Source organism: Rattus norvegicus, chromosome 1 (genome assembly GCF_036323735.1).
Source record: "Rattus norvegicus strain BN/NHsdMcwi chromosome 1, GRCr8, whole genome shotgun sequence".
Classification (NCBI taxonomy): domain Eukaryota; kingdom Metazoa; phylum Chordata; class Mammalia; order Rodentia; family Muridae; genus Rattus; species Rattus norvegicus.
In genome coordinates, this window is record NC_086019.1 from 94,743,610 (window position 1) to 94,770,361 (window position 26,752).

The following is a 26,752-nucleotide window of genomic DNA, read 5'->3' on the forward strand; positions in this document are numbered from 1 at the left end:
GCATTGACTTCCCACTGATTCCCGGCTTCTGGTCCACCTTCCTCAAGCAGCACTAGAAGGAGCTTCCTAAAGTCCACACCTAACTGATCCTACAACCTCCTCCCTAATCCCCAGGTGGAAATCCTCCATGGCTAGCCATCATCGTCAGGCTGGAGTCTGAGTACCTCGATGTGAGGGTGCTGGCCCCTCCCGCCTCACCAGGACCACAGCAACCCAAGGCCTGGTAACACTCAGCTTCTGTCCATGCTGTGCCCCCCGCCTGGACCCTCCCCTTCTGCTCTTTGCTCAGTGTTCCCCTTCAGATAGGCTTAGAGTACATCCCTCCTCTTCCAGGGAGCCTTCCCTGAACTACACTTCAGGCTGAGCCAGGCACCGCTTCTGGGATACACAAACCACTGGGCTTCCCTCAACTCTGTCTTTTGGAGTATGGCTGCTGTCTGAAGACAGGTCTCCCACTGGACTAAGGGCAGGACAACTTGAGTCGCTGAGTCCTCAGCACAAGACACAACACAGCACGGTCCCCAGAACATCTGTTGTCTGAATGGATGACTATAGATGACTATCCTAAACTCCTCTGCAGAGACCTCAAGCTGAACTACAGGAAGTGCCTTCCTCGGGAGGAGCTTCCTCAACCCCGCTCCTCCCCCTCCCCTCTGCAGCACCACTCAGTCCCCACAGACAGAGACAAGGGCAAGGGCACAGCCCAAACTTAGAAAAATAGGACTTTCTTGTTGTGCCCCGGTGACCCCGACACCCTCCCCATCAGAGTTTTAAAAACCGTGAGCAATTTGGTGAGTCTGAGGCCAGGTCCCGAGGGATGTCTGGATCCAGAGGAACCATAGAGGTGGGCCCTCGGCTAGGGTCCTGCAGGTTCGTGACTGGGCCCCCAGGGCTCACAGTCCAATTGGACCACAGTATGGGCCCTTGGTGCAGCAGGCTCAGGGGCAGGCGCACTGGGCACGGGGCCGAGGGCTCCGTTGGTCTGGGAGCAAACGCTGCTGACAGGTGCTGTGGCCTTGGCCTTGCCCGGCGGTTGGACTCCGTGCACCTTGTAGCGTAGAAGTAGCACGAAAATGAAGACCAGAACAGAAGCGACGATGACACCTCCCAGCGCAATAATCATGGTGCCGCCCAGGAACGGTGCGTGTGGTGCAGCACAAGGCCGAAGTGCAGGCTCCGTGGAGAACCGAGCGCAGCCCACGGGCCGTGTGGCTGTTAGCCCGGTGGCACTGTCCTCATAAACTGCGAGCACACACAGATCATAGGTACGGCCTGACGCCAGGTCAGTCAGCAGGAAGGAGCGACTGTCCGCTGGGATCATCCTGGGGAGAGCGGCAGATGGGGTCAGGACTGTGGTCACCCAGTACCCATGCTCCACCCGTCCTCACCCTGTGCCTCCTTCCAGCTAAGTTCCCTGCAGTCGGGCTGCCCCATTGCACCCCCGTTTCCTAATCAGCACCCTGACTTACTTTGCTTAGCTAACACCTAGTATGTCCGTCCAGTGGGCTAGCCAACTTCATCCTCCCACACAAACTCCCTATTTTGAGCACCTGTGGATCTCACACCCTATTTCTCTGAAGCCTAAGATATTCCATTCCTCTTTGAGAGATTTCTTCTCTAAGCCTTTTAGGGAGCTCATAGCGTCCCTCAAGGCCCTTTTAGCACCTAACCTCCTGCCCTGTTCAGCCAAGCCCTCAGCCTCACTACCGAAACTCACCCCTCAGCTTTGCTCTAACCTCGTCTGATTTCTACCCCCAACCCCCGCAGTCTTGCTAGGTAGCCAAGGCTGGCTGGTATCTTGTGAAGGCCCTGCCTCAGCCTCCGGAGTGCTGCAGCAGAACCATTTTAACAATACACCTGACCAATGGCCCCTTTCTCTAGCCTCCAGCCATCTTTCTGCCAGACGATCTCCCTGGGACTCCCGTTTTGCTTCTGTTTGCTTTATGCCCTTGAGGTGGGGGCACCATTCCTGGACTACAACACCAGGTCAGTGAGTGTTGTGGGGACAGCAACCCGCTGTTCCACCTCCAGCTCCAAAATCCATTTAATATATTGTCCTCGGACAGGACATATCCGATATTAACCTGGTAAGAGCTGATACTGCACTCAGTTAGCCACAAGGCAGGGAAGTGATTGGTTGTTTGTTTCAGGACAGGGTCTCAGGGAGCTTAGCCAAGGCTGGCTTGGACTCCTGACGGTCCTCCCTGTAACTCCGAGTTATAGCCATGCACCTCATGCTTGGCTGACTGACTTCTGTTCGGCACTAATTCCCCTACCCAGTTCCTTTACATTTCCCCAGCGTGCAGCCCCTGAACCCCTCTACCCTAACCACTGATCCCCGCTACCTCTGCTGCCGCCTTTCCTTCCAGCTTGCCAGTGAGTTTCCCTCCAGTCCCAGTACCTTGTTACCATCACCATCTCTACAGTGTTCTCCAGTTTCTGTTTAGCCTTACCCGTGTGTGTGTGTGTGGTACCTGTGTGCACATGTGTGTGCAAGTACGTGTGTGCATGCATGTGGCTGCATGTCTGTGCACAGGTGTGTGTGTGAGTGTGTAGTGTGTGTGAGAGTGTATAAGTGAGTGTGTGAGAGCGTGTGTGAGTGTGTGTATGTATGGTGTTAGTGTGTATATGGTTTGAGTGTGTATGTGGTTTGAGTGTGTATGTGGTGTGAGTATGTGGTGTGAGTGTGTATGTGGTGTGAGTGTGTGAGAGTGTGTGAGAAAGTGTGTGTGAGTGTGTGAGAAAGTGTGTATAAGTGAGTATGTGAGAGTGTGTGTGAGTATGTGTGTGGTGTGAGTGTGTGTATGGTGTGAGTGTGTATGTGGTCTGTGTGTGAGTGAGTGTGTGAGAGTGTGTGTGTTGGGACAGGCTGTCTATGTAGCTCCCACGTTGACCTGGAACTCTCAATCCCTTGCCTCAAGTCTCTCCAGGACTGAGATTGAGATCTGAGCCCACTACACTCTCAGTTTTCTCTGCCTCTCTCACCTAATTCTACATGGTCCTTTCACCTCGGGGTGCCCTGATGGAGACTGGGCCAGTTTTAGAGTCTGTTTTATTCCTACACTGCTTTAAGGAGAGCAACATGAGGACACCCACAATGACAAGGTGGCTGTCTCCAGACTGTCCCACTCCCCACCAGGCAAGGTGGCCCACCCTCCATGCAATCTCCTGAATAATGTCTCAAAAAAGGAGTGGAGAAGCCACATGTGGTAGCCTGTAGATGGGGAGGTGAAGGCAGGAGGGTTCAGGATTCAGTGTCATCCTTGACTTACATGGCCAGTTTGAAGCCAGCCAGGGCTAGATGAGCTCTAGTCTAAAACAGAAGAGGGGAGGGAAGAAGGGGGAGAGGGAGGGAGACAGAGAGTGGGATTAGGATTGAGAAGATGGGAACAAGATGTATGGCCAGGAAAGGGGGGGAATCCAGGCACTGGGTTTGCAAGGTGCTAACCCAGTCTGTGGAAAGTCAGTCATTTTGGGGCTGTTCTCCGGGCCCAGCCTGGTGTCTCGGACAGGGAGTCACCCACAGCTGCCTATACAAGGTCAGACTTTGGTGGGGAGTGTCAGCCACCACCACTTCTATCCACTTGTGGTCACGGCAGACGGACGACGTGCTAGCGGGCTTGCAGCTGGAAGCTACACTGACTGCCCTTTCAAAGTGTGTAAACTCCAGGCTTTGAGTTTGCAGCCCTGGGAGACAGGAGCATCAGGGTGGGTATTTCTGCCCACATAGTGCACCAGGCTGCTGCTCATTTGGATTTTGAGACAAGGTCTGGCTGTATAGTCCAGGATGCCCCTGGACTTGCTATCCTCCTGTCTCAACCGCTTGAGAGCTGGGAAGACAGACAGCCGTGCATCGACACGCCTGACCTAGCTTAGATTTGATTTAGCAAACCAAAAATTAGGATGTTACTCTAACCAGAACTCTGACGGGTAGGGCTCATTCTGCATGGACAAAAGACCTACACTCTATTTAGCCTCCTACCCCCAATTTCCCACTTAACCTTCACCCCTATTTCCCCTGCCTACCTCATTTGTCTTTTGCTGCCATCTCTGTACATCCCCCTCCTTTTCTCCTTCTCCTCCCCTCCCCCAGACAGTGTTTACTATAAATCTCTTCAAACTCCCTATGTAGACCAGGCTGGCCCTGAATCTGTCACAACCCTGATTCAACCTCTTGCAGATCCCTATTGTAGCCTCCCGTGAAAAGCCAAACTTCCTGATAAAAATTGTTTTTGGCCTCCCATAACCTCATTAACTTTCTCTTTCTTCAGTGCGGGGCTTAACCCCGGGGCCATGTGCTTGCCATTGTATACTCTACGTGAACTACACTGGAACCACCGCTAACCATTCACTTTTTATTCGTTTGGCCTGATCTTTCTCCCTCGATGCCTGATTTCTTTATATGTTTGTTACCATTAATTTTCTCAGCCTTGTTTCTTTCTACCTCTGCAGCCTGATTTTTTTTTTTCCTAACTCATTGTCCTCGGTTGAGCTTGTTGGCCTGCTGTCTGGTTGATTTACCCTCCTCGACTCAGATGCCTTCGCCACATCTGCCCTTTATTTCTTTTACCCTTTCTGCCCATCCGAGGTTATCATCGCTGCCTGATCTCGTTTGCCTTCACGTTCTGATTTCCTTTGGACCCTACGGTGTTATTTCCTTGAAGTGGCTCACAAGGGGTGTTCCTGGGTGGGCCCACAATGCCCTGCTCCCCCCCACCTCCCACCTCACTCCCCCACTGCCAAGCCCCTGCACCTGTAAACGAGGATGTCGTCGGCAGAGCTGTTGTACTGGATCTGGTACATGCGGATGCCTGGGACGGGCCGTTGATCTGGCCACTGGACAAGAGCTGCTGTGGCCCCATGCTCAGTCACTTGGACACCACGGTCGGTAGGGGCCACGGTGTCGGCCACTTTGGCGGAGGCCGAAGCCGCAGAGGGCGGGGTGAGGGCGTCGGGTTCCCCGTCCCGCGGGGGGTCACAGCTGGTGCTATTGGCTAGCTGGGGAGGTGGAGGGGGACCCACGGTCAGCTCAACAGCAGCAGTGGCCTCGCCAGCAGCATTGGCTGCAATGCAAGTGAATGTACCACCATCTTCTGGCTCAGTGACCAGTAGCTCCAGGGTCCCATTAGGGAAGGCACGGGCACGGCTGGAGTTGCCCAGCAGCCGACCCTGGGGTGATACCCAACGCACTCGTGGCTCTGGGTCCCCTACTGCCCGGCATCGCAGGGCAGCTGGCCGACCTGCGGGCACTGCCAGGGGAGGTGAGCGGTGGGTCACCACGGGTGGCTCACACACAAACTCCTCCTCACCCACGGCCCAGAAGTAGCGGCCCCCCAGAGCGGGTGGTGAGGCACAGGCCTCGAGGTCGTCTTCCCGAGCCAGGCGCCGCAGCCACACCAGTTCACAGTTGCAATGCAGGGGGTTTCCCCCGAAGGCCAGCACCAGAGCAGAGGCTGGTGAGCCTCTAGGCCGGGCAAGCAGTGGCAGGCGGGAAAAGAGTGGGTCAGGAGGAATGGTGGTCAGGCGGTTGGAGGTCATGTCCAGTCGCGCCAACTTGTGCAGGCGGGAAAAGGCTCCAGCAGGCACCGAAGCCAACAAATTGTGGTCAAGGCCCAACGTGTTGACATTGCCCAGGCGACCCAAAGCCTCCCAGGGCAGCTGCTCAAGGTTATTATAAGAGAGATCGAGGTCCTCCAGGGTCTCGGCACAGTCGTCTAGTGCACCAGCTGCCAGGGCTGCTAGCTGGTTGTTGCTCAAGATGAGGTGGCGCAAGTTGACTAAGCCGCGCAGCTGACCCTCGCCCAGCGAGGTCAGTCTATTGCCATCTAGGTGCAGGGCACGCAGGGCACGTAGGTCGGCGAAGGCGCCAGCTGCCACATGGCGGATGGTGTTTCTAGATAAGCTCAAATGCAGCAGGCCTGTCATGTTGGCCAGGTCTCGACGACGCACTGCCGCGATGAAGTTGTCTGCCAGGCGCAACTCCGCTGCGCGGCGATCCAGTGATGGCGGCACGAACAGAAGGCCCGCCCCTGGGCACAACACGCTTAGGGGCAGCGACTGGGTCTGGCAGCGGCAACGGCGGGGGCAGGGGCTGGATGTGGCCGGCTGGGGTGGAGATGAGGCGGGGGCCAGCGGTAGCAGGCAAAGGAGTAGTGGAAGGACGGCCATCGCGGGCAGGGGTGGCCTGTAGAGAAGGGAAGTGTTAGGACCAGAAGCCAGGAGAGATGGTCATATATGCTCAGAGAAGCAGGGATGGTGGTGGGGTGGGGTGTCAGAGATGTGTTATGAAGGCTCAGAGAGTCAACCAGGAGCCATGATGGTTAGAAAGCTGGCTAGAGATGGGCACAGGTGGGCAGAGGCTAGGCCAGATGGTCAAGGTGGAGAGGAAGTAAGCAATAGGTCTAGATACAGCCACAGAGAAGAGGCGGGCAGTTGGCAAGGATCATCAATCAGTAGAGGTCAGGCATGACTAAAGAGGGAAACTGAACCAAGATGGGGGAGCAGGTTGGAGTGGTCCTTCTAGGTCTGGACAAAGAGACAAAAGAGTTTTGACCTGGTCAAAAGCCAGTAAGAAAACCAGAGAGAGGAGAAAGGACAGATACACCAGAGTCAGCAGGGGACCAGGACAACTGGTCAGAGAAAAGGCTGTGGAGAGAGGTGGAGCATGGGTAGAAAGGCAGCCAAGTGGGGGTAGAGCGGGAGTTAGCGCAGGGTAGGAGGGAGAGAAGAGAGATGGTGCGAGGTGGACGAAGGAAACGGCAGGAGAGGACAGGGTAGCTGGGAGAAGACCAGAGGGTGTTAGATATGGCTAGGAATGGTCACAGACCCAGGAGAAGAGTCAGGAGTAGGCAAAGGTTGAGAAAGCCAGTGGATGAGAGACACACAGAAGTGTCATCGAGAGAGGCTGTGAGCAGATGTGACTGGAGAATATCAGGGCAGTGGACAAGGGTGTCAAGGCGGCTCAGAGAGCAAAGCAGAAACTATCACTAGGAGGAGAAGTGGAGAGAAAGGGGGTTAGAAGGATGCTGAGATGGCCAGACAGTCAGAAGCTAGACCCCTGGTGACATCGAGATCTAGAATCTCCTCAAAGAGGTCAGAGAGGGGCCATGTGCCCAGAGAGTGTTGGGGACACACATGAAAATGGTTTAGAATGCCACAGGGCACCTGGCACTTACCTACTTCCACCTGTAGCCCAAGAAACCCCACCCCCACCCCAAGTCCCTTCCCACCATGGGTATCTCTCAATGGCCTTACCTGAACTGGAAGCTACCCCAGGGAGCAGAGTCCTCAGGCTCCAAGGGGGTGAGGTCAGAACTCTGGAGGGGGCATCTGGTCAAGCCTTCCCTGTCCCCAGGGCCTTGGGGAAGGAACTGTCATGTCCCAGATCCAGTCTGTGGTTACAGCGTCTCCAAACTTGATTCTTGGGGTCCCAGAACATAAAAACTGGGCCTCTAGAGTCCAGCTTTAGAAATCAAGACCCCAGTGGCTCTTTAAGATCTCTCTCAGTGCCAGACTTGAGATAACAAACAGCCAGATGGGGAAGTTTAGGGTCTGAAGCCCACGTCCAGTCCTGGCATCGAAATTGGGATCCTGTTCAGATAGTAGGTGCTGAGTCAAGACTTGGAGGTCTCTAGCCCCAGATTTCAACACTCAGGTCTGCAGCAAGTACTTCAGGCCCCTCGGAATCCCACAGTTCAAACCTTGGAATTGAAGGCCTAAATCCCAGGGTTTCTCTCCCCAAATAGTGGGGTCCCAGGTATAGATTTGGGAATTCGCTCCCAGATGTCAACGTATCAGCCAGACAATTCAGAGTTCAGCTCCAAATTTGGGGCCTTAGATGCCAAATCTTGGGGTCCCCGGTCCAAATATTGGGGTCCATGCTTCAAAATCGTGGGGTTCAGTTTCCAAATCTTGGGGTCCCAGAGACGGATGTCGGGATTCCAGCCCCAGATATTGAGGTTCAAGGTCCGGGTCTTAGGGTTCCATGGCAGGAGCTCAGGGTGCTGATCCCAAATCAGGGTCCCACGCTCGGGGGTTTCAGAATATCTGGATCTGATCGCCGGCTGCAAGCGCCCCCGATGTCGGGGTGCCGGCCGACGGTCTGGGGCAGCAATGGCGCGATTGGGTTCGTGGCCTGTAGAGGAGACTGGCCCAGAAAGAGGGGGTCTGCTGTGGCGGGTAGGGGGGCAGCGGGGCAGCTCTAGGGCCAGGGTGGGGCGAGGCCTGGGCGCGGACAGACGGACAGACAGACAGGGCCACGCGGGAACCCGGGCACCGCAAGGCAGGCGGGGGCGCAGGGGGGAGGGGTCGCGTTCAGAGACCCCTCCCCCGCCGGGGCCGGGGCGGGGGCCGGGCGGGGGCCGGGCAGGCGGGCCGGGTCCGGGTGCTCCCGCGGCCTCCTCGCCGGGAACCCAGGGCCGTGCGCGTGCTCGCGCTTAAAGGCGCAGGCCCCGCGCGCGCGCTTGCTTAAAGGCGTAGGCAGCCCCCTCCTCCCTCCTCCCTCCTCCCTCCTCCCTTCTCTCAAAGACGCGCCCCTAGCACCACCTACCATGGAGACGCCCTGGAGCTGCTGGGCATAAGAATATCCCTGAATAAAGACGGACAGACACTGAGGCAAAGACACAGAACTGGAACCGATGAGAGAGACTAAAAGGATGGATAGGCTTCGGATGAGAGAGTGGAGTAGAAAGGGCGATACAGAAATACATCGGAGAGGGGAATACAGAGAGACAGAGAAAGACTCAGAAATAGAGACGAGGAGCAAGGACAAGTCAGAGACATGCTATCCATCTCTCCATCTCTCTCGTCTCTCTCCTCCGCCCCACATGCAGCACTGGACACTCCAGTCTTCATTCATATCCTTGTACATGGCCACCACTCTCCATGCCCGCTGTCTTCTGCCCCTCTGTCTCAGCACCACCTTCCCAGGAAGTCTGTCCCTAGTTCTGTCCAGTAACAGGTTTGTTCTTTTAAGCCAGAAGGGGTCGTTTCGCCGATTGGAAGGAGGAAAGTTGACACTATGACCTCGGATTAGAGTTGGAGCTCAAGACACCCAGAGCAGAGGTCCTGAGGGGGAGAGGGAGAGAAGATAGGAAATGGGTCAGAGTCAGGAGGCTGGACAGGTTAACCGAGGGAAATGAGTCTGCTGTCTCATCTTGTCTCTTCTTATTCCCACAGTAGACCCTGGTTGGACTTGCGCTAACACACACCTCAAGGGGAGAGACAGGAGGGGACAAAGTGGGAAAGGTGAGTGGTCCCACACTCTCCTACAGATAGTGTTTCAGGAGGAGGGGTGTGGGTAATGGCCCACAAGCCTTGCCTAGGAACGTGGATGTGAGCATAAGTGTGTTCTTCCAGAAGCCCTATTGCAAAGGAGACCCGGCCTGTGTGACCCGAGGTGGGCATAGAGCTAAGAAACCATCTGAACAGAGGAACAGCGTGACCTTGGAGGTGGCACGTGGATGCCCACCTACCCCAGCGGTTTCTGAGTTCTGCCGTAGGTTTCACAATACACTTTTGGCCCCTTCCACTTATGTCTAATGAAAAATTGCAGCTAAAATTAACTCGGCCCTGGGGTCTGCCTTTCCAGATCATTAGCAAAGTTCATCAGGGCTCTTGGCTCAGCACAGTGGGTACCGGACACTCGAAAGCCCAGGAAAAGGCTGCAGAAGCTTCAGAGACTGCAGGGGTGGTGGGATTGGGCCAGACATGGAGGTTATCCCGAGAGTAGGAGAATTCAGTGGAACTGGTGGATCTGGGGGTTGATACCAGGAAACCGAGGCAGAGGGGAGAGAAGAGTTCGGTAGGAAAGAGAAAGAATACAGAAGTGCTTTGGGGGCAATGCAGTAACGTTTTTGGCATGTGGAGGCTCAGTTCAGCTGGAGAACTTTAAGGAATCTTCAGAACATATCAGGATTGCAAAACCACTGTTGCCGATCTGGGTGCTACCTTTGGAGGCTCACTGGGATAAACCAGGGACATCCGCAATGGGGATGCCAGGAACATATGCCAGGAGCAGGGAGACAGAGGCAAGGAGGCTGCAATACGCTCGGCAGTTACTGCGGTTATCTGGCCACGGTTATGGTAGTTAACACTTGTGATGGTCCGTTTTGAGTGCTAGTCTGATTGGATTTGGAAATGCTCGTGAGTGCCTAAAGAAATGGCTCAGCGGGTAAGAGAACTAGAGGACCCAGGTTTCCTCTCCAGCACTCAGGGATCGGGCGCCCTCTTCTGGCCTCTGCAGGCACCAGGCATGGACATGGTGCGCACACACACATACATGTAGGCAGACACTAGCATAAGAATAAAGCAGCAATGGGGCTGGGGATTTAGCTCAGTGGTAGAGCGCTTACCTAGGAAGCGCAAGGCCCTGGGTTCGGTCCCCAGCTCCGAAAAAAAGAACCAAAAAAGAAAAAAAAAGAATAAAGCAGCAAAACACTCAAAAAGAATAAAAATCCACAAATCTTTATTTAAAAACATGTTTCCTGAGATGCAGGTGTAAGGGCACAGACCTGTAGTACCAGCTCTCAGAAGACTTGGGCAGGAAGATGACTGGTTTGAAACCTGGACCTCACAGATCCTGACTGAAATAAAGTAAATTAGCCAGGTGTGCTACTGTACACCTTTAGTCCCAGCACGTGGAAAGGCAGAGGCAGGAGAATCTCTTTGAGTTCAGGGCTAGCCTGGATTACTTGGCAAGTTCCAGGACAGCCAGGGTGAAGGAGGAGGAGGAGGAGGAGGAGGAGGAGGAGGAGGAGGAGGAGGAGGAGGAGGAGGAGGAGGAGGAGGAAGAAGAGGAGGAAGAGGAGGAGGAAGAGGAGGAGGGAGAGGAGGAGGGAGAGGAGGAGGGAGAGGAGGAGGGAGAGGAGGAGGGAGAGGAGGAGGAGGGAGAGGGGTAGGGGAGGAGGGGGGAGGGGGAGGGGGAGGAGAAAAAGAAGAGGAGGAGAAAGTGTGGAAAGAGAAAGGAAGGGAAAAGGGAAAGAAGAAGGAGAAGGAGGAAGAGGAGAGAAGAAGGAGGAGGAGGAGGAGGAGGAGGAGGAGGAGAAGAAGAAGAAGAAGAAGAAGAAGAAGAAGAAGAAGAAGAAGAAGAAGAAGAAGAAGAAGAAGAAGAGGAAGAGGAAGAAGAAGATAATGATGATAATTGATGATGACTATGGTGGCTAACATCTGTAATTCCTGCACTTGAGAGCCTGAGGTAAGCAGGCTGCTGGAAGTTTAAGGCCAGCCTGAACACCACAGTGACTCTCAGTTCATTTTGGAGATCTTGTCTTTAAAAGAACCGATAAGAAATTAGGTTAGCGTGTTGGTGGTAGTCCAGGTTAATGAATGGTCTAATCCGCTGGTGGATTCAGAATTTGAGTAGCTGATTAGAAAGTAGTGGAGCTGTGATCCGAGAGACAACTGGAGGAAGTAAGTCACTGGGAGCCTGTCTCTGGGGCTGTATCCTGTCCTGCCCCTTCTTGTTATAGCTCGAAGTTTCCTGTCCACCATAATGTGAGCTGTTTCTCTTTGCTTCCTGTCAATCAATATTCCTTCCACCATGATGTTCTGCTGAAACACATGGGGCCAAGATACTGAGCTCTCTAAGATCATGGGCCAAATTAAGTCTTTTCTCTAAACTCATTTCATTTTAAAGGATTGATTTATTTTTATTTTATGAGTGTTTTATGTTTTTACAAGTGTTTACAAGATTTAAGTGCAAGTGTTTCCTCTGCATGTACACATGTGAACACACCACTTGCATGCTTTAGATGACCTGGAACTGGAGTTACAAATGCTGTGAGCCACCAAGTGGATGCTGGGAGCAGAACCCGGGTCTTCTGCAAGAGCAGCCAGGGCCTATAACAGCTGAACTGTCTCTTGTCGGGAAACTCCACTGTTAAAGTCTAACATTACGGAAAGCCCTGAGCTCAGTGCAAAACAAAATGGCGGACTCCCTTTACCTACGGAAAGCCCTGAGCTCAGTGCAAAATGGCGGACTCCCTTCACCTACGGAAAGCCCTGAGCTCAGTGCAAAATGGCGGACTCCCTTTACCAACAGGGCTTCTCCTTCTCAGACCTTGTCTGAGGAGCCCCAAACCCCCATACCCTCTACTTGCAGGACGTCACATAGCCTTGGTGAGATTACAGGTTCAGCTTCCTCTCTCCTGATAAGAAACCCATTCAGCACCCGAGATCCCCGGAACGCCTCCTCCCCATGCTAATGAGGCATCTCACTACCCTAGCCTCCTGCCAGTGACCTTTGCCGCCCTGGATATTCCTACTCCCTTCCGCAAAACTCTATACCGTTGGTTTGCTCCGAGTAAAGTTGATCTGTCTCACCACAGCTGATCCTGGAATGTCGTCATTTCCGTTCATGCTCATGGTTCGTCCGAAACACTGTCGACTCAGCTCCCTTTGTCCTCATGTGCCGGTGGCCAATGACCCTGGGGAGAAGGGAGGACCACAATCTCTGTCACACCTTGATTTTATTTTTATTTGTGTGTATGTGTGTCCATGTGTATGATTTGTAGAGGCCAGAGGAAGGTGTTGGATCCCTGGGAGCTGGAGTTTCAGGCAGTTGACAGCTACCTAACAGGAACACTAAGTACTTGAGTGGACAATTAGAAGGTGGCGAAACTCGGACAATTAGAAGGTGGCCTGGGTGAGATAAATAGGTCCCTGGGGCTGGTCATCATAGGCTGGATGTGCCTTGTGCCTTGTGCCTTCTAGCGCTCCTGTGGTGCTCTTAATTGCTGAGCCATCTCTCCAGGTCATGGTATTTCCTCTCTCAAGTTGCCCTGTTCAAGTGTTGGGTCACTAGAGAGAAAGTTAAGTAATAACACAAGGCTGCAATTAAAGCAATGACCTGGACAGTTCAGGTCTCTGTCTAGCTGCCTTTAATGGACTAACACCCCAAAAGAGAAGAGAGAAGTCATATCTTCCGGCAGCCCAGAGTCATCAGGGCTGGGATGGGAGAAACCTGGCTTAGCGAGGCTTGAGCCTGTGATAAGGTCATGGTGGACAGGGCTGTCACAGGGAAAGCCAGGGCAAAACAATGAGGCCTGTGGTGACAAAGCAGGGGTCAGAGTGATCCAGGCCGTGACTAAGGAAGCAGAGGGGCATGGGCATGGGGGTCTCATAAGCAGAGTCCAGGACCTCCTATGGATTCCCTGAAACTGGGGGGCTTCCTGGAATCAGTGCATTGAGACCAAGTAAGCAGAGGAATTCTTGTGCTGTGTGTGTGGCTCGCCTGAGCCTTCACGCCATCACAAGTGCAGCCTGGGGGTCCCTCAGTGCCTGCGTCGGACCATGTGGGGCTGCACGTGCTATAACCCCTCATTAGTTCCCGGAAGGGGGTCCTGGTGGGATGGCTGTTTGGGGGGACTCTGCTTAATTGCCGCATTTGCTTAATTGCAACATCTGGAGACAGGGACGGAAACAGTGTAACAGCAGAAAGAATGAGGTTAAACTGCGGAGAGCTGAGGAGGCCCTGGGGGTGGGAGGGAGGCGAGGAGTCTGATCCAAACACAGTTCAGTGCACACAGATATTGCCCCATTATGTTCAGGCTTACCCAGGGTACACACCAGAACACACACCTGTACGGCGTGGACTGTAAGGGCCGTCGGAACCTACGTACACGTGCTAGCATATCTTCAGAAACGGGGCACACATTGGTGTGTGCTCAGACATGAACCTCTGAAACAAGCAACCATGCACAAAGCACATGCGCAGTCATGCACATGCATAGGAACAACACTCCACATGAAGACTCTCTCCCACTCACCTCCATCCATTCCACAGGAAACACTAGACATCCACAATGGCCACTCTGGCAATCCTGAAACTTGGGAGCTGGAGGCAGGAGAATCAAGAGTTCCAGGTCGCCCTCACAGTAAATTCAAAGCCTGCCTGGCTGCAGGAAACTTTGTCTCAAAACACAAAACACAGGGGGCCAGAGATGTAGCTCAGAGTGCTTGCCTAGCCTGCATAAGGTCCTGGGCTCCAGCTCCAGCACCCCATGTAACTGGATATGATGGTGCCTGTCTTATTCTACTTTTTTTTTTTTTGGTTCTTTTTTTTCGGAGCTGGGGACCGAACCCAGGGCCTTGCGCTTCCTAGGCAAGCGCTCTACCATTGAGCTAAATCCCCAACCCCCTTATTCTACTTTTTAAGATTTATTTATTTTGTGTATGTGGGTACACTGTCGCTGTCTTCAGACACACCGGAAGAGAGCATTGGATGCCTATCACAGATGGTTGTGAGCCACCATGTGGTTGCTGGGAACTGAACTCAGGACCTCTGGAAGAGCAGTCAGTGCTCTTAACCGCTGAGCCATCCTCCAGCCCTAATGATGCCTGTCTTAATCCCAGCACTTAGAAGGTAGAGGCAGGAAGAGCAAGTTCAATGTTCTCCTCTGCTAAATCACTAATTCAAGACCAGTCCAGTTTATATGAGACTTTGTCTTAAGAGTGTTGAGAGGTGGCCCCATGATTTAAAATGCTCGCTGCTCCTCTAAAGGATTGAGGTTCAGTTACCAGCACCCACACTGAGTGGCTTACAGCCACTTGTAACTACAACTTGAAGAGAGCTGACTCCTTCTTCTGGACTCCTTAGTCACCTCCACGCGCGCACACACACACACACACACACACACACACACACACACACTCACACACACACACACACACAGGAGAAAACAGTAATAAATAAATCTTTGGGTTTTGGTTTGTTTTGGTTTTCTTGAGACAGGGTTTCTCTCTGTAGACCAGGCTGGCCTTAAACTCACTCTGTAGACCAGGCTAGCCTTGAACTCACTCTGTAGACCAGGCTGGCTTCAAACTCACAGACATCCATCCATCGCTGCCTCCCGAGATCTGGGATTAAAGGCACATGCCCACCACTACGCAGCCAACAAGTAAATCTTAACAGCAACAATAATAGACCCTAAAAGCCCACAAGGACGAGTACCCACATGTATGTATGCTCACTCACACACGTGCATATGCTGGCACATTCGTGCATAGGTGTGCACGTGTAATAAACGAATGAATGATGTCAATCTGTTAAAAGAAGGGCATTATTTTATAAGGGGATTTTGGCTCATTCTGAGCCAGGGGTTTTAAGAAAAAGAGAGGGGCTGGAGAGATGGCTCAATGGTTAAGAGCACTGGCTGCTCCTCCAGACGCCCTGAGTTCAATTCCCAGCAACCACATGGTGGCTCACAGCCACCTGTAACAGGATCTAATCCCCTCTTCTGGTGTCTGAAGACAATGACAGTGTACTCATATATATTAAGGAAAGAAAGAAAGAAAGAAAGAAAGAAAGAAAGAAAGAAAAAGAAAAAGAGGATAAAGCTCATGTCCTCCTATGCCCATCCAAGACCAGCCAGTGGGCTTCACGGTAATGAATTCAACATGAGTCTGGAGTGGCCACCAGAGATTTATTTACACTAACCTTCACAGTGAGGTCAAGAGAGAAGAAGAAGGTAGGTTCTCCTCTACCCAATAGTGACCACCCTAACTTAGACTGAGGGGTCCCAGGCAAGTGCCAACTCATGCAGGGAAGCAAAAAAACGAAAAAACCAAAACAAAACAAAAGCAAACAAACAAAACAACAACAACATCAACAAACCCCCAAAAACCCAGCTTTGTGTTCAGCTTCACAAAGGCGCAGGATGCAAATGGTCATCGGGTTCAGTTTAACAGCCTCCGGCTAGAACAGGAAAGGTGCCTTCTACAAGCCTGTGGGAGAAATGTTTGCATTCATGCAAAGAACACAGGGGAACACCCTGCCATTTCTTTGTATAGATTTTTTCTTACTTTTAAATGATTTATATGTTTTTACTTTATGTGCAGTGATGTTTTGTATGTCTCTGGGAGGTTGTCAGATCCCCTGGAACTTAACTGTAAGTTGTGAACCGACAGTTGTGAACTCCATACGGTTGCTGGGAATTGAACCTGGATCCTCTGGAAGAGCAGCCAGTGCTCTTACCCGCTGAGCCATCTCTCCAGCCCTCTGCTCTAACCTTTTAAGGAGCGAGCACACACTCTTTGGCGGAGACCTATTGCATGCAAACCTGACTATTGTGGGAGAATTCTGCTAATTAATGTCCAAGCTCACCACTGGCTGGAGAGCCTCTGGGCTCAGCGCAATATGGAGGACTCCCTTCATTGGCAGGGCTTCTACTCTGATCTTGTCTGGGGAGTTCAAAACCTTCTGCCTGCAGAATGTCATGTAGCCTTAGTTAGATTACAGGATCAACTTCCTTTCTCCTGATGAGAACCCATTCAACCAGCACCTGAGATTCCTGAAATGCTTCCCCATGCTAATGAGACATTTTGCTACCCTAAGCCCTCAGCCAATGACCTTTGCTTATCCTGGATGTTCCTACACCCAGTCCCCAAATCGTATAAGCCTTGAATCACCCCACGTAAAATTGATCTGACTCCCCACAGCTTGTCTCTGTGTGATCATTCACCGTAGGATAACCTCTAACAATACCGATGCCCGAGGGCAGGGAGCATCACAGGTCACAATGGAGATCTGAGGCTCATTGCACACATTGACTGCTACTCAAGTTTAAGGATGCAGAGGCCCACATGGAAACAGTGTATCAGTGCAATGCTAGCTGCTGTAACAAAGTCTCCTGGTTTCCAGTGACTTCATACAATATCGTGTTTCTTTTATTACTTTCTAAACTTTACTTACAATCTGTTGTTGTAAAAATATAAAAATATGGTTGTTTTTATTCCTCTAGGCACCTCAGTGCCCCAAGATATCTGGTGGATATCTTGCCAGAAGCACACATTCCAATTCCATGGTGGCCCAGACCAGCCGCCCCACACTCCATTACACTTAAATCTGCACATGAAAGAACACACAACACAATAACCTTAGATCCAATTGATAAGATATAATTGCCCACCTAAACATACAAAGCCCAGTGCCATCCATCCCTTAAGAACATTAATAACAACTGTAAATACACAGAGCGGAATCTTAACGTCACCTGCCATATTGTCCTGCCACGGCTTCTCTCCCTCTCCCTCCTGTCTCCTCCTTTCGTTCCACAACAACAATCCTGTATGTGTGTATGTGTGTGTGTGTGTGTGTGTGCGCGTGTGCGCGTGAGGGCGCACAAGTGTGTGCACAAATGTGTGAGAGGGGGCTCACATGGTTTGGTGCCTGTGTAGAGGTCAGAGAACAACTTTGTGAAATTGGTTCTCTCATTCTACCTGTCTTCCTTTTCTTTTTCTTTTTCTTTTTCTTTTTCTTTTTCTTTTTCTTTTTCTTTTTCTTTTTCTTTTTCTTTTTCTGTTGATTCGGGGTCTCACTTGGCAGCTTTGGCTGTCCCAGAACTTTCAGTGTAGCCCAGGCTAGCCTAGAACTCACAGAGATAGATCCAGCTGCCTCTGCTTCCTGAGTACTGGGATTAAAAATGTACACTATCGGGGTTGGGGATTTAGCTCAATGGTAGAGCACTTGCCTAGCAATCGCAAGGCCCTGGGTTTGGTCCTCAGCTCCAGAAAAAAAAAAAAAAAGGTTCAAGGCCACCCTTCACCCTTGGCCAGCTTGGGTTGCATGAGACCCTGTGTCTCAGAATAAATTAAAAAAAAATGTGCACTATGGTGCCCAGAAATTTTTCATTTTTCTTTTGGTGGTATTGGAGGTGGAACCCAGAGCTCTACCCAGACAGGCAATCCCTGTATCACCATTATGTGAGTTCCGGGGTTTGAACTTGTGTCATCAGGCTCGCTCAACAAATGCTAACCATTGCACCATCTCATGAGGGACATATTTTATTTCTTTTATTTATTTTTTTAGGTTTATTTATTTTATGCATGTGAGTACACTGTAGCTGTCTTCAAACACACCAGAAGAGGGCATTGGATCCCATTACAGATGGTTGTGAGCCGCCATGTGGTTGCTGGGAGTTGAATTCAGAACCTCTGAAAGAGCAGTCAGTGCTCTTAACCACTGAGCCACCTCTCCATATTTTGTTTCTTACAAGTGTTCTGGTGTCCTCCCTTTGGTGACTCACACACCAGACTCATTTCTATCCCGACCCCATTATTTCCTGGGGCTCAGAATTATTGGTTTCTACCTTACAAACGGGAGGGGGTAGGATGGAGAGTTGCTGGTTTCTTCAAGTGGTGCAGAAGGGATCTACTGCCTTCCTGCAGAGAACTGGTCACACCAGTATCCGAGATACAAAGGGAATTGAGACTGTTCCCAGCTCCCTCTCAGCCACAGTTCTATAAGCAGAATGTGAGCTATCACGAAACCTCCCCAGACCCGAGACCCCAGTGCACTGGGGAATTTCCCTTCATGTGCTATATCAAGTCCAGTTCCAGGGAGAAGTCTCCAGTTCCACCTGCCTTTGGAGTACATGGCCTCACACTTGATCCCTTTGAGGATAAACTGGGCCAGACTTGACTTGTAGATATGTTAGTTACAGGTCTTCTAGCACTATGACAAAATTCCGCACAGGAAGAACTTGAGAGGGGGATTACTTATCTTGACTCCTGGTTTCAGAGGGTCTAGCTTGCCATGACACAGAACAGGGCAGAATAGCTTCTGTTGAAGGTGGCCCAGAAGCAGGGCCCTGCTGGAACCATGGCTTCTCCTTCTGAGCTCCCAGCCTGTAGAATGAGGCTCCCAATTCGGGAAAGCGTGAACACCTGTCACTTCTCTCTGGAAATGCTTTCCTGGGCGCACTCAGCAGTGTGCGCTTCACCCATCTCCCAGGGGCTTCCAAACGCAGTCAGGTTGATGATGGCGATTAAACCGTGACTAGTGTTCAGGGCAAGGCTGAGAGAAGATGGTACGCACGGAGGACACTCCCCACACGCATTCCGTCAGGAAGGTCTTCCTGTTGACGATAATGGTGATGGGCTTCAGGGACCCGATAAAAGCAGTATGGGAGGAAACCACCTAGACCAAGAGGGAACCGGCTTCTAGGCAAGGAAGCGTCTGTGTGCAGAACTGTGTGCTTATGGAATCATAATGACTCCAGCTCTCGACGCGAACCACCGCTCATCCAACGCTAATCAGACATCTGATTTCTATGGCTAGAACCTGTGTGGATTCATGTGCTAATTATAAGTGTGTTTGGTTGTAAACTTTGTCCTTGGGGTGGGACTAAGTCCCACATTTGGAAAGGAAGAACATTGATAATCCCCGACTCAGAGATTCATAAGCTAATAGCCATTTTGAGTCAATTCCTGCCAATGACAACCTCAAGATAATTTAAAAGGGGTCTGGGGAGATGGCTCAGTGAGTAAAGTACTTGCTATGTACACATGTGGACCTGAGTTTGATCTCTACCACACCAGGATCAGGGGGATCCTGGACACACACACACACGCACACACACACACACACACACACACACACACACACCATAATTTTATTTTTAAAGACATCAAAAGGGCAGTCAGATACTCATAGCCAAAAGGACACAGACTTTGAATCCTGACCGTCTGGGTTCAAATCCCAGCTCTGTCACAGACCAGCTGAACGTCCCTAGCCTCTTCTCTAGGCCTCAATTTCACTCCTGTAAAAGGGTTTGATAATAGCTCGAATGGCCGTTGAGAGGATTAAATTAGCTAATACGTGTAAAGCTCTGAAGCAGTTCTTTGCCACATGAAAAGTGCTTATTCTGTAATAACCAACCATACAGCCAACAGTTGCTGTCCTGATTTCATTTAATCCTCATACCGGGCTCTCCTCCAATTTCATTACTACAACCCCTTCTTGGCTCAGGTCTCCCAGCCTCATCCTCTGTACTGACTTCCCAGAGGTTCCTGGACGACTCTACATTCCCAACGTTGTCCCCGCCCCTACTGCTGTCTTCTGAATTTTCAGACTTAGTCCTAACTGCTAGTTGCCACCGGGAGGCAGCAACACACTAAGGGGCTGCCGTGCGCAGGGGCGCATTGTAGGACATGTAGTCTTGCTGGTGAGTTAAGCGTTGGCTCCAGCGTGGAAGAAGAACTACATTTCCCAGAAGGCATGGCAGACACCCTCTGCCTCACCTTGTTCTGGTTTCGCCCCTTTAGTGCTTGCCTCACTAAACGCACAGAGCGGGTGCGGCATAGGGTGTACACGTGTGGTTGGGAGGATGTGGAGACTGAGCGAGCACCTTGCCCAAGAGGGTGGCGCTGCAGGCCTGCTGATCCCACTGGACCTTAGCTGTAAAATTAGACCAAATACTGGTTTAGGAATTGCAGATGTCAAAGATGCTGATTAGTCCGGAGAGGCTAATCCCTTACTGGAGCAAATAAAGGAGACCAACATTTTGCACCATGGCAAATACTCTTTAGACTGCTTAGCGGCCCACCTCGCTCTCCCGTATTCAAACTGTCCCTTGTTAGCTCTGGTGCCTGTTCTCTGAGAGCCGTGGCTCTGGGATCATCAAAGTAAGAAAAACTAAAACCCAAAATCTTTCCTTTCTTTTCTTTTTCCTTCCAATCATGCCTCTCCACTTTAAAACCCTATTATGGTAATGTTTAGCAATTCACAAAAATAGAATTATATAACGATCCTCCAAGTTCCCATCTCCCAGCCTCAATTATTATCAACATATGGCCAATCTTGTTTTATTTATTCCGCCTCCCCCAACCAATTAGTTTAAAGCAAATCCCAGACAGCCTATAATTTCATCTATAAATACGTACCTCTAAAACATTGGGTTCTAAAAAAAAAAAAAAAAAAACCCAACCAAAAAACGAAAAAAACCCCAGGACATATAAAACTAACAATTTCTCTGATTGTTTTATAAATGATAAATTCTTGGTTCATTCAGATTATAATCCAGAGTCTGTACACTGTATTTGTTGGGAGTTTCTTTATGTCTTTTATTCTGTGACAATGTCTCCTCCCTCTCATCTGCATCTGATTTAATGGGTTTCTCCCTCCCACCCCCACCCCCTCCCAAAGACAGGATTTCTCAGTGTAAATCCCTGACTGTCCGGAAACTCACTCTGTAGACCAGGCTGGCTTCAAACTCACAGAGATCCACCTGCCTCTGCCTCCCAAACTCTGGGATTAAAGGTCTGCTCTGACTCCCGAGTGCTGGGACTAAAGGTAGTCCATGTTGGCTTTGAGTCTTATTAGCTTGGTTGTTATAAAACTGCGGTGAAACTTTGGAAAGGAAATATTTCCTGCTCCCTCTCCATCTGTCCTCTTTGTTTTACAGAATTGAATGCCTCTGTGTGTGCACGCACACACATGTGTGTACATGGGCCAGGGTGTACATGCGGAGGCCAGAAGATTACCTCAGGAACTGGTCTTCGCTTTCTGCTTAGCTTGAAATGAGCTCTCTCTATTTTGGCAGAGGGGTGGGGGGTGGTGTTTGTTTTTGTTTTTGCTGCCGAGTATGCCAGGCTAGATGGCCTGAGAGCGAGTCTCCATCCTCAGCTCGCTGCGCCTATAATGGCAGCAGACGCTAGACTTGCTGGATGCAGAGTACATTGTAACCAGAGATGAAGATGGAGAAACGGCTCCATGTTGTTCCTCAGAGAAGCCTGAATTGCTCCCTTCATCTTTTAGGGACCTTGACTCTGGGACAATTGGCTCTTTGGTTTTGTCACTAAAAAGAATTTCAGGTTAGGCCAGTATAGAATAGAGTTGGAGTTTGTTTAAAGATTTAAATATCTATCTATCTACCTATCTAAATACTATCTATCTATCTATCTATAATATATATACATACATATATATACATACATATATATATATTAAAATAGAGGTTAAGAGAGAGGTGCTCTGGGATGAAGTGAGACCTACCTGATGGCATGAGCGTGGGCTTCTCAGAGGTGACCCTCATGTCAACATCTTTAAAATAGCCACATACAGGACTTTGGCGACTATCGAAGTTATTGTCTTTAAGGAGTTGCTAAGGGTGGCTCCCCAGATGCACCTGGCAGAATTGCAATTGGTAGGTAACATTCTAGATGTCGGGGATACAGGAAGCAAGGATAGCTTCCGTGTAAACAAATTGAATAGCCTTGTTCTCGAGAGTCCTGAAAAAATGTGTGAGAGAGAAAATGTGCCCCTGCTGGAGATCACATTCATTCAGGCCTGAAGCCTGGGCCATTGCTGTTTTAACACAGAGAACAATATTATCTGCAAGTTGGAACTTTCCCAGCGAATGTTAGTGTGGCGAAGTTCTTGCTTCTCAGCTGGCAGAGAGAGTTCAACCAGACTCCAGGATGAGCGGCTCCTCTTTCCTCCCATACTGCCATAATTGCCCCCTTCTGCCTCTCCAGCCAAACACACTGATGACTCTCGAGTCCTCACTGAGACATGCTGCCAGGACAAAATGTAGTCCAGATCTTAAGGACTTAATATGAAAAACAGAGTGTAAAAATGTCTTAATCAGGAGGGAGTGGGTGGGTGGGTGGGGGAGCACTCTCATAGAAGCAAGGGGAAGGGGGATGGGATAGAGGTTTCTGGAGGGGAAGCCAGGAAAGAGGATAGCATTTGAAATGTAAATAAAGAAAATATCCAATTAAAAAAAGAAGAAGAAGAAAGGTAGCTTTCTAAAGCATATACAGCATATGCCATAGTGGAGTTTGACAGCGGCCGTTAGACCAGCCATGTTCAAGGAGATGAAGCTCTAGTGGAACCCGGCAGCCTCTCAGGCCTGGCTCTGCCCTTATTTACCAGAAAGCCTGAAGTGGCATTAATTTATTACCAGTCTGGGTTTATTTTCTTCCCCTTACTCATTTTTTTCGGGGGGGGGGGTTGTTTAGTCACTGTGATTATCCTCTGGTCACATTTGGCAATGGGGAAAAATATCTCAACCACTTAAAACGTGGATGACATGTTGAACTGATAGCGTCGTGATACATCAATGCTCAAATATCAGTGGCAGGGCTCATGCAGCCCAGGCTGGCTCTTCACGCTCCTGCCTCTATCTCCCAAGTGCTGCAATCCAGGGTACAAACCACAGTACCCACCAAACCACAGTACCCACCTTGACTAGTGAATGATTAAGTAATCGAAGACAAGGGAAATATCTAATTTAAATTAGTTTCATCTGTTTCTTTTGTGCTTTAAAAATGTGTGTGTGCGTGCGTTTGCATGTGCGTGTAAGTTTGTGTGCACACATGCGCGCACGCACGTGTGCGCGTTCGTGTGTGTGCAGGCGCGCACGCGCACTCACCACTGCAGGAGTCCATTCTTTTTATTCACTGTGTGAGTCCTGGGATTGAACTCAGGCGTCAGACTTGTGTGTGCGCTTACTTGCTGAGCCCTTTTATTGGCTCTGTCTCTTTTATTGTAGGTATTAGATATTAGATCACAGACCCCCTGGTGCATTCTCTCTCTCTCTCTCTCTCTCTCTCTCTCTCTCTCTCTCTCTCTCTCTCTCTCTCTCTCCCTCTGAAATCAGGCTAGGTAGCCCTGCAGATCTCTGGGAAGGTGGGAAAGCGTTGATAGGTACGCAGCAGTTCTGCCATCTCCCTCCCCCATGCAGCCGTGAGTAAGCTCAAGCCAGTCTTGAATTTGGACTTTTAACCAGTGCCTTGTGACTTCCGGCTGTAAGCTAGGCCAGGCTAGGTTCTGTAGTACGGAGGTTGGCCTCCCCTTCTGAAAACCTGCGAGAGTTGGGACCTCCCTTTGAACTCTGGAACGGAATGTTCTCTCTCTTCAGGACACTCCTCATTTGATACAAGGCTCCAATCTCTCTTAATGATCTTCTCATTCAAGGCTCAATCATGGCTGCCCTGAGCCACGAGAATCTTCTCCTCATAAAGTTCATTTGAGGTGCCATTTAGTGTCGCGAAAAATTTTAATCCTGACCCGGGGTTTCTACAACCAGCTTTGACCCTTTAGTTCCTGGATAAAACACAACTTTGTATTTACTATAACCCTCACACAGCACAACTGCTGGGCCTCCCCTCCATGCTGTTAGAATCTACTTTCCTACTGATAACCCCACGTTATTACTCTTTGCTATGTTTCATCTGTGCTGCTCTTAACTCCAATTGGCCAGCCCTCGGGGCCACGTTCTCTTGATCCCTAACCATGGCGGCTTTTCCTTCTCTTAACCCACGGGGGGCTTCTCTCTTCTCCATTCACCTTCTTCACTTGTGGTTCTCCTCTGATCCCAAAGCCCGGGAATCCTAAACCCCACCCATGTCTCTTCTGCCCAATTATTGGCTAGTGGTATCTTTATTTACCAATCAGAAATAACTTGGGGCCAAGGTGTATGGGCGTCAGTCTCTGGGCCAACCAGGTCTCAGTGGCCTGCACTTAGCATTACAATGGATAGCGAAAGACCAAACCTCAACAATTCCGGTGGAAGCGTCCCTTCTACAACCCTGCCATTATTTTTGTCTATCATCAGAAATTCAGTCACAGAAGTGACTAGGCATAGTAGCTCAGCACTCGGAAGGTGGATCCAGGGAGATAAGGAGTTGGAGGCCAGCCTGGGTTACAAATTAAGACAGTTCGACAATAAACCAGTAATGCACGTGTACATACACAGTACAGCCATGCGTGTAGCTCTCCAGTTACTTGCTGTTGCTCCGGGTCAGTGGTTTCCATAGGAGAGACGGCTGGGTGAGCAACATCAGCATCACGGGACACGTGGTAGGAAATGAACGTCTCTGACCTACTGAGCCTGCATCCCTAGCATGGCAACCAGCATTCTGTACCTTAATATACCTCCCGAGTCATTCCTTTTTTTTTTTTTTTTTTTCTTCGGAGCTGGGGACCGAACCCAGGGCCTTGCGCTTCCTAGGTAAGCGCTCTACCACTGAGCTAAATCCCCAGCCCCTTCCCGAGTCATTCCTATTCAAACCTCCTTCCTGGTGTTCAGAAGGAAGTACTCCCCTAACCCTGTTCGTTTTTCTTCCCTTTGCTGTGAATAACTGGTGAGCTCATAAACTGCCCCAAGCCCCGCCTCTAACCACAAACTAGCATGCTAACCCACAAACTGCCCCTGCCCTCATTTGACCATGGTCTGGAGTCCTCACACCTCATCTGGAGAGAACATTCAAAAACTTCATTCTGACCCAGACACTTCCCCATCCCTTTGGAAATCTTCCAATCACTTCTCGTTGTACTCTTAATAAAAAAAAAAATCCCCATGATCCCCCTGCTCCCACCCCTGAAGCAGTACCCAATTAATTACTCAAGTCGATCCAGGCAGCGGTGGCAGTGGCACGTTTCTTGCTACCTGCTCTAATGCTCTGGGTTCCTGAATGAAAGATACACACACACAACCTTTATATTTCTGTATGCCTTAAACAGCTCAATGGCTGGGCCACTTCCTATTCTATACATGGCTAACTATCTCTCTCCAATATTCCCAAATTATTACTTACTAAAATCTATTCCATCTTTGTTTCTCTAGACCCAGTCGGGAGAGAGGGCTGGGATTGCTCTTTCCCGGCTCCTAAAAGATGGCTACGTTCTTTGTCCTACACCTTTTCAGGCATGGTTTCTCCTCTTCTCCACATTCTCCCAGCATAGTGGATCTCTCTCTCCTTCTTCCTCAGTTCTTTGCCAGGGCATCCTAAAAGTTCTGCTTCTGTCTCCCTGCCCAGACATTGGCGGGCAGAAACTTGATTTACCAATCAAAACCACTGAGGCAGGGTCCCTCAGTGTCTTACGTGTAGATGTGAGGATTCTCGTGCAGATTAACATAGTACAAATAACATTAGACCAGACCCAAATATACATCCCATTTTTTAAAGAATTATTTATTATTTATTTTATGTATATGAGTACATACATGAGTAGCTGTCTTCAGACACACCAGAAGAGGGCATCAGACCCCATTATAGATGGCTGTGAGCCACCATGTGGTTGCTGGGAATTGAATTCAGGATCTCTGGAAGAGTAGTCAATGCTCTTAACCTCTGAGCCATCTCTCCAGCCCACATTTCCTCCTCTTTGTCCCTTTAAAAAGGCTCTTTTCTCTCGGATATATGTTGAACATAATTATAACAATTATGTAAATTGTAGGGTATGATATACACTTACAACATCCAGTCTATCATGTTTGGCAATTTAGATAAATTACCAACAATTCTAACTTAAAGAGTTTACAATTCTGTGTCTGGATTTTGTTGATTTTAACTTGTATTACCATCTGAAAACCATCCTTTCAAATCCTGATGATCTTCCTCAAGGCTTAACAAGTTAAGTTTGATTATGAGACTATAACTAGTCTTCAAACCCATCAGAAATCTGAGAAGAGATTAAATATTACCTGACGGGGTTGGGGATTTAGCTCAGCAGTAGAGCGCTTGCCTAGCGAGCGCAAGGCCCTGGGTTCGGTCCCCAGCTCCGATAAAAAGAAAAAAGAAAAAAAATATTACCTGACTGTGTAGGAAGCACAAAGGCATAGCCTTCAAAACTTAAACTGTAGATCCATCTGTCTGCCTGGACAGTCTCTCCTATTTCTCATCTGTCTTCAGTCTTCTGGCCCAGAACCGTCTGACAGACCTAAAGTGAAGCAGGAACTATGAAAGACTGTCTTACCCTGTCTTGGCAGAGCTAAGCTGTTGTTGACTGTTCTGCATTGTGTGTCCTTTCCTGGACAGTAATTTTTGTCTGTAGATGAATTAGGGCAATTCTTGCCCAGTGGCTTCCTTGCCACAACTGGAGCAGCTCTATATGGAGGTTATGATGCTCAATATCCTCTTTGCTCTGTGAAGGGGGCACTGTCAGGAGCTGACACATCTCCCAGTCAAAAATTCTATTAGTAGTGAAATCATTTTAAATGTCATAGTCTGTGGATTTCTGATGGTT

General features: G+C 50.0%; 1 protein-coding gene and 1 pseudogene across 2 annotated transcripts; both read right to left on the reverse strand.

The window, feature by feature from the left end:
* Nucleotides 1–705: 705 nt before the first annotated feature.
* Lrfn3 (leucine rich repeat and fibronectin type III domain containing 3) lies at nucleotides 706–7,392 on the reverse strand. 2 transcript variants are annotated; one of them, XM_006228771.4, is made up of 3 exons: nucleotides 7,255–7,392; nucleotides 4,754–6,184; nucleotides 710–1,322 (listed from the first exon to the last, which is right to left on the reverse strand). In XM_006228771.4, the coding sequence occupies exons 2-3, from the start codon at nucleotides 6,166–6,168 to the stop codon at nucleotides 857–859; spliced, it is 1,881 nt and encodes a 626-aa protein (XP_006228833.1). In that variant the 5' UTR covers nucleotides 6,169–6,184; nucleotides 7,255–7,392; the 3' UTR covers nucleotides 710–856. The 2 variants fall into 2 exon arrangements, with proteins under 2 accessions (NP_001100972.1, XP_006228833.1); NM_001107502.1 differs by lacking the exon at nucleotides 7,255–7,392 and having other exon boundaries at nucleotides 706–1,322.
* Nucleotides 1,954–2,134, reverse strand: Rnu2-57 (RNA, U2 small nuclear 57; annotated as a pseudogene).
* Nucleotides 7,393–26,752: the final 19,360 nt, after the last annotated feature.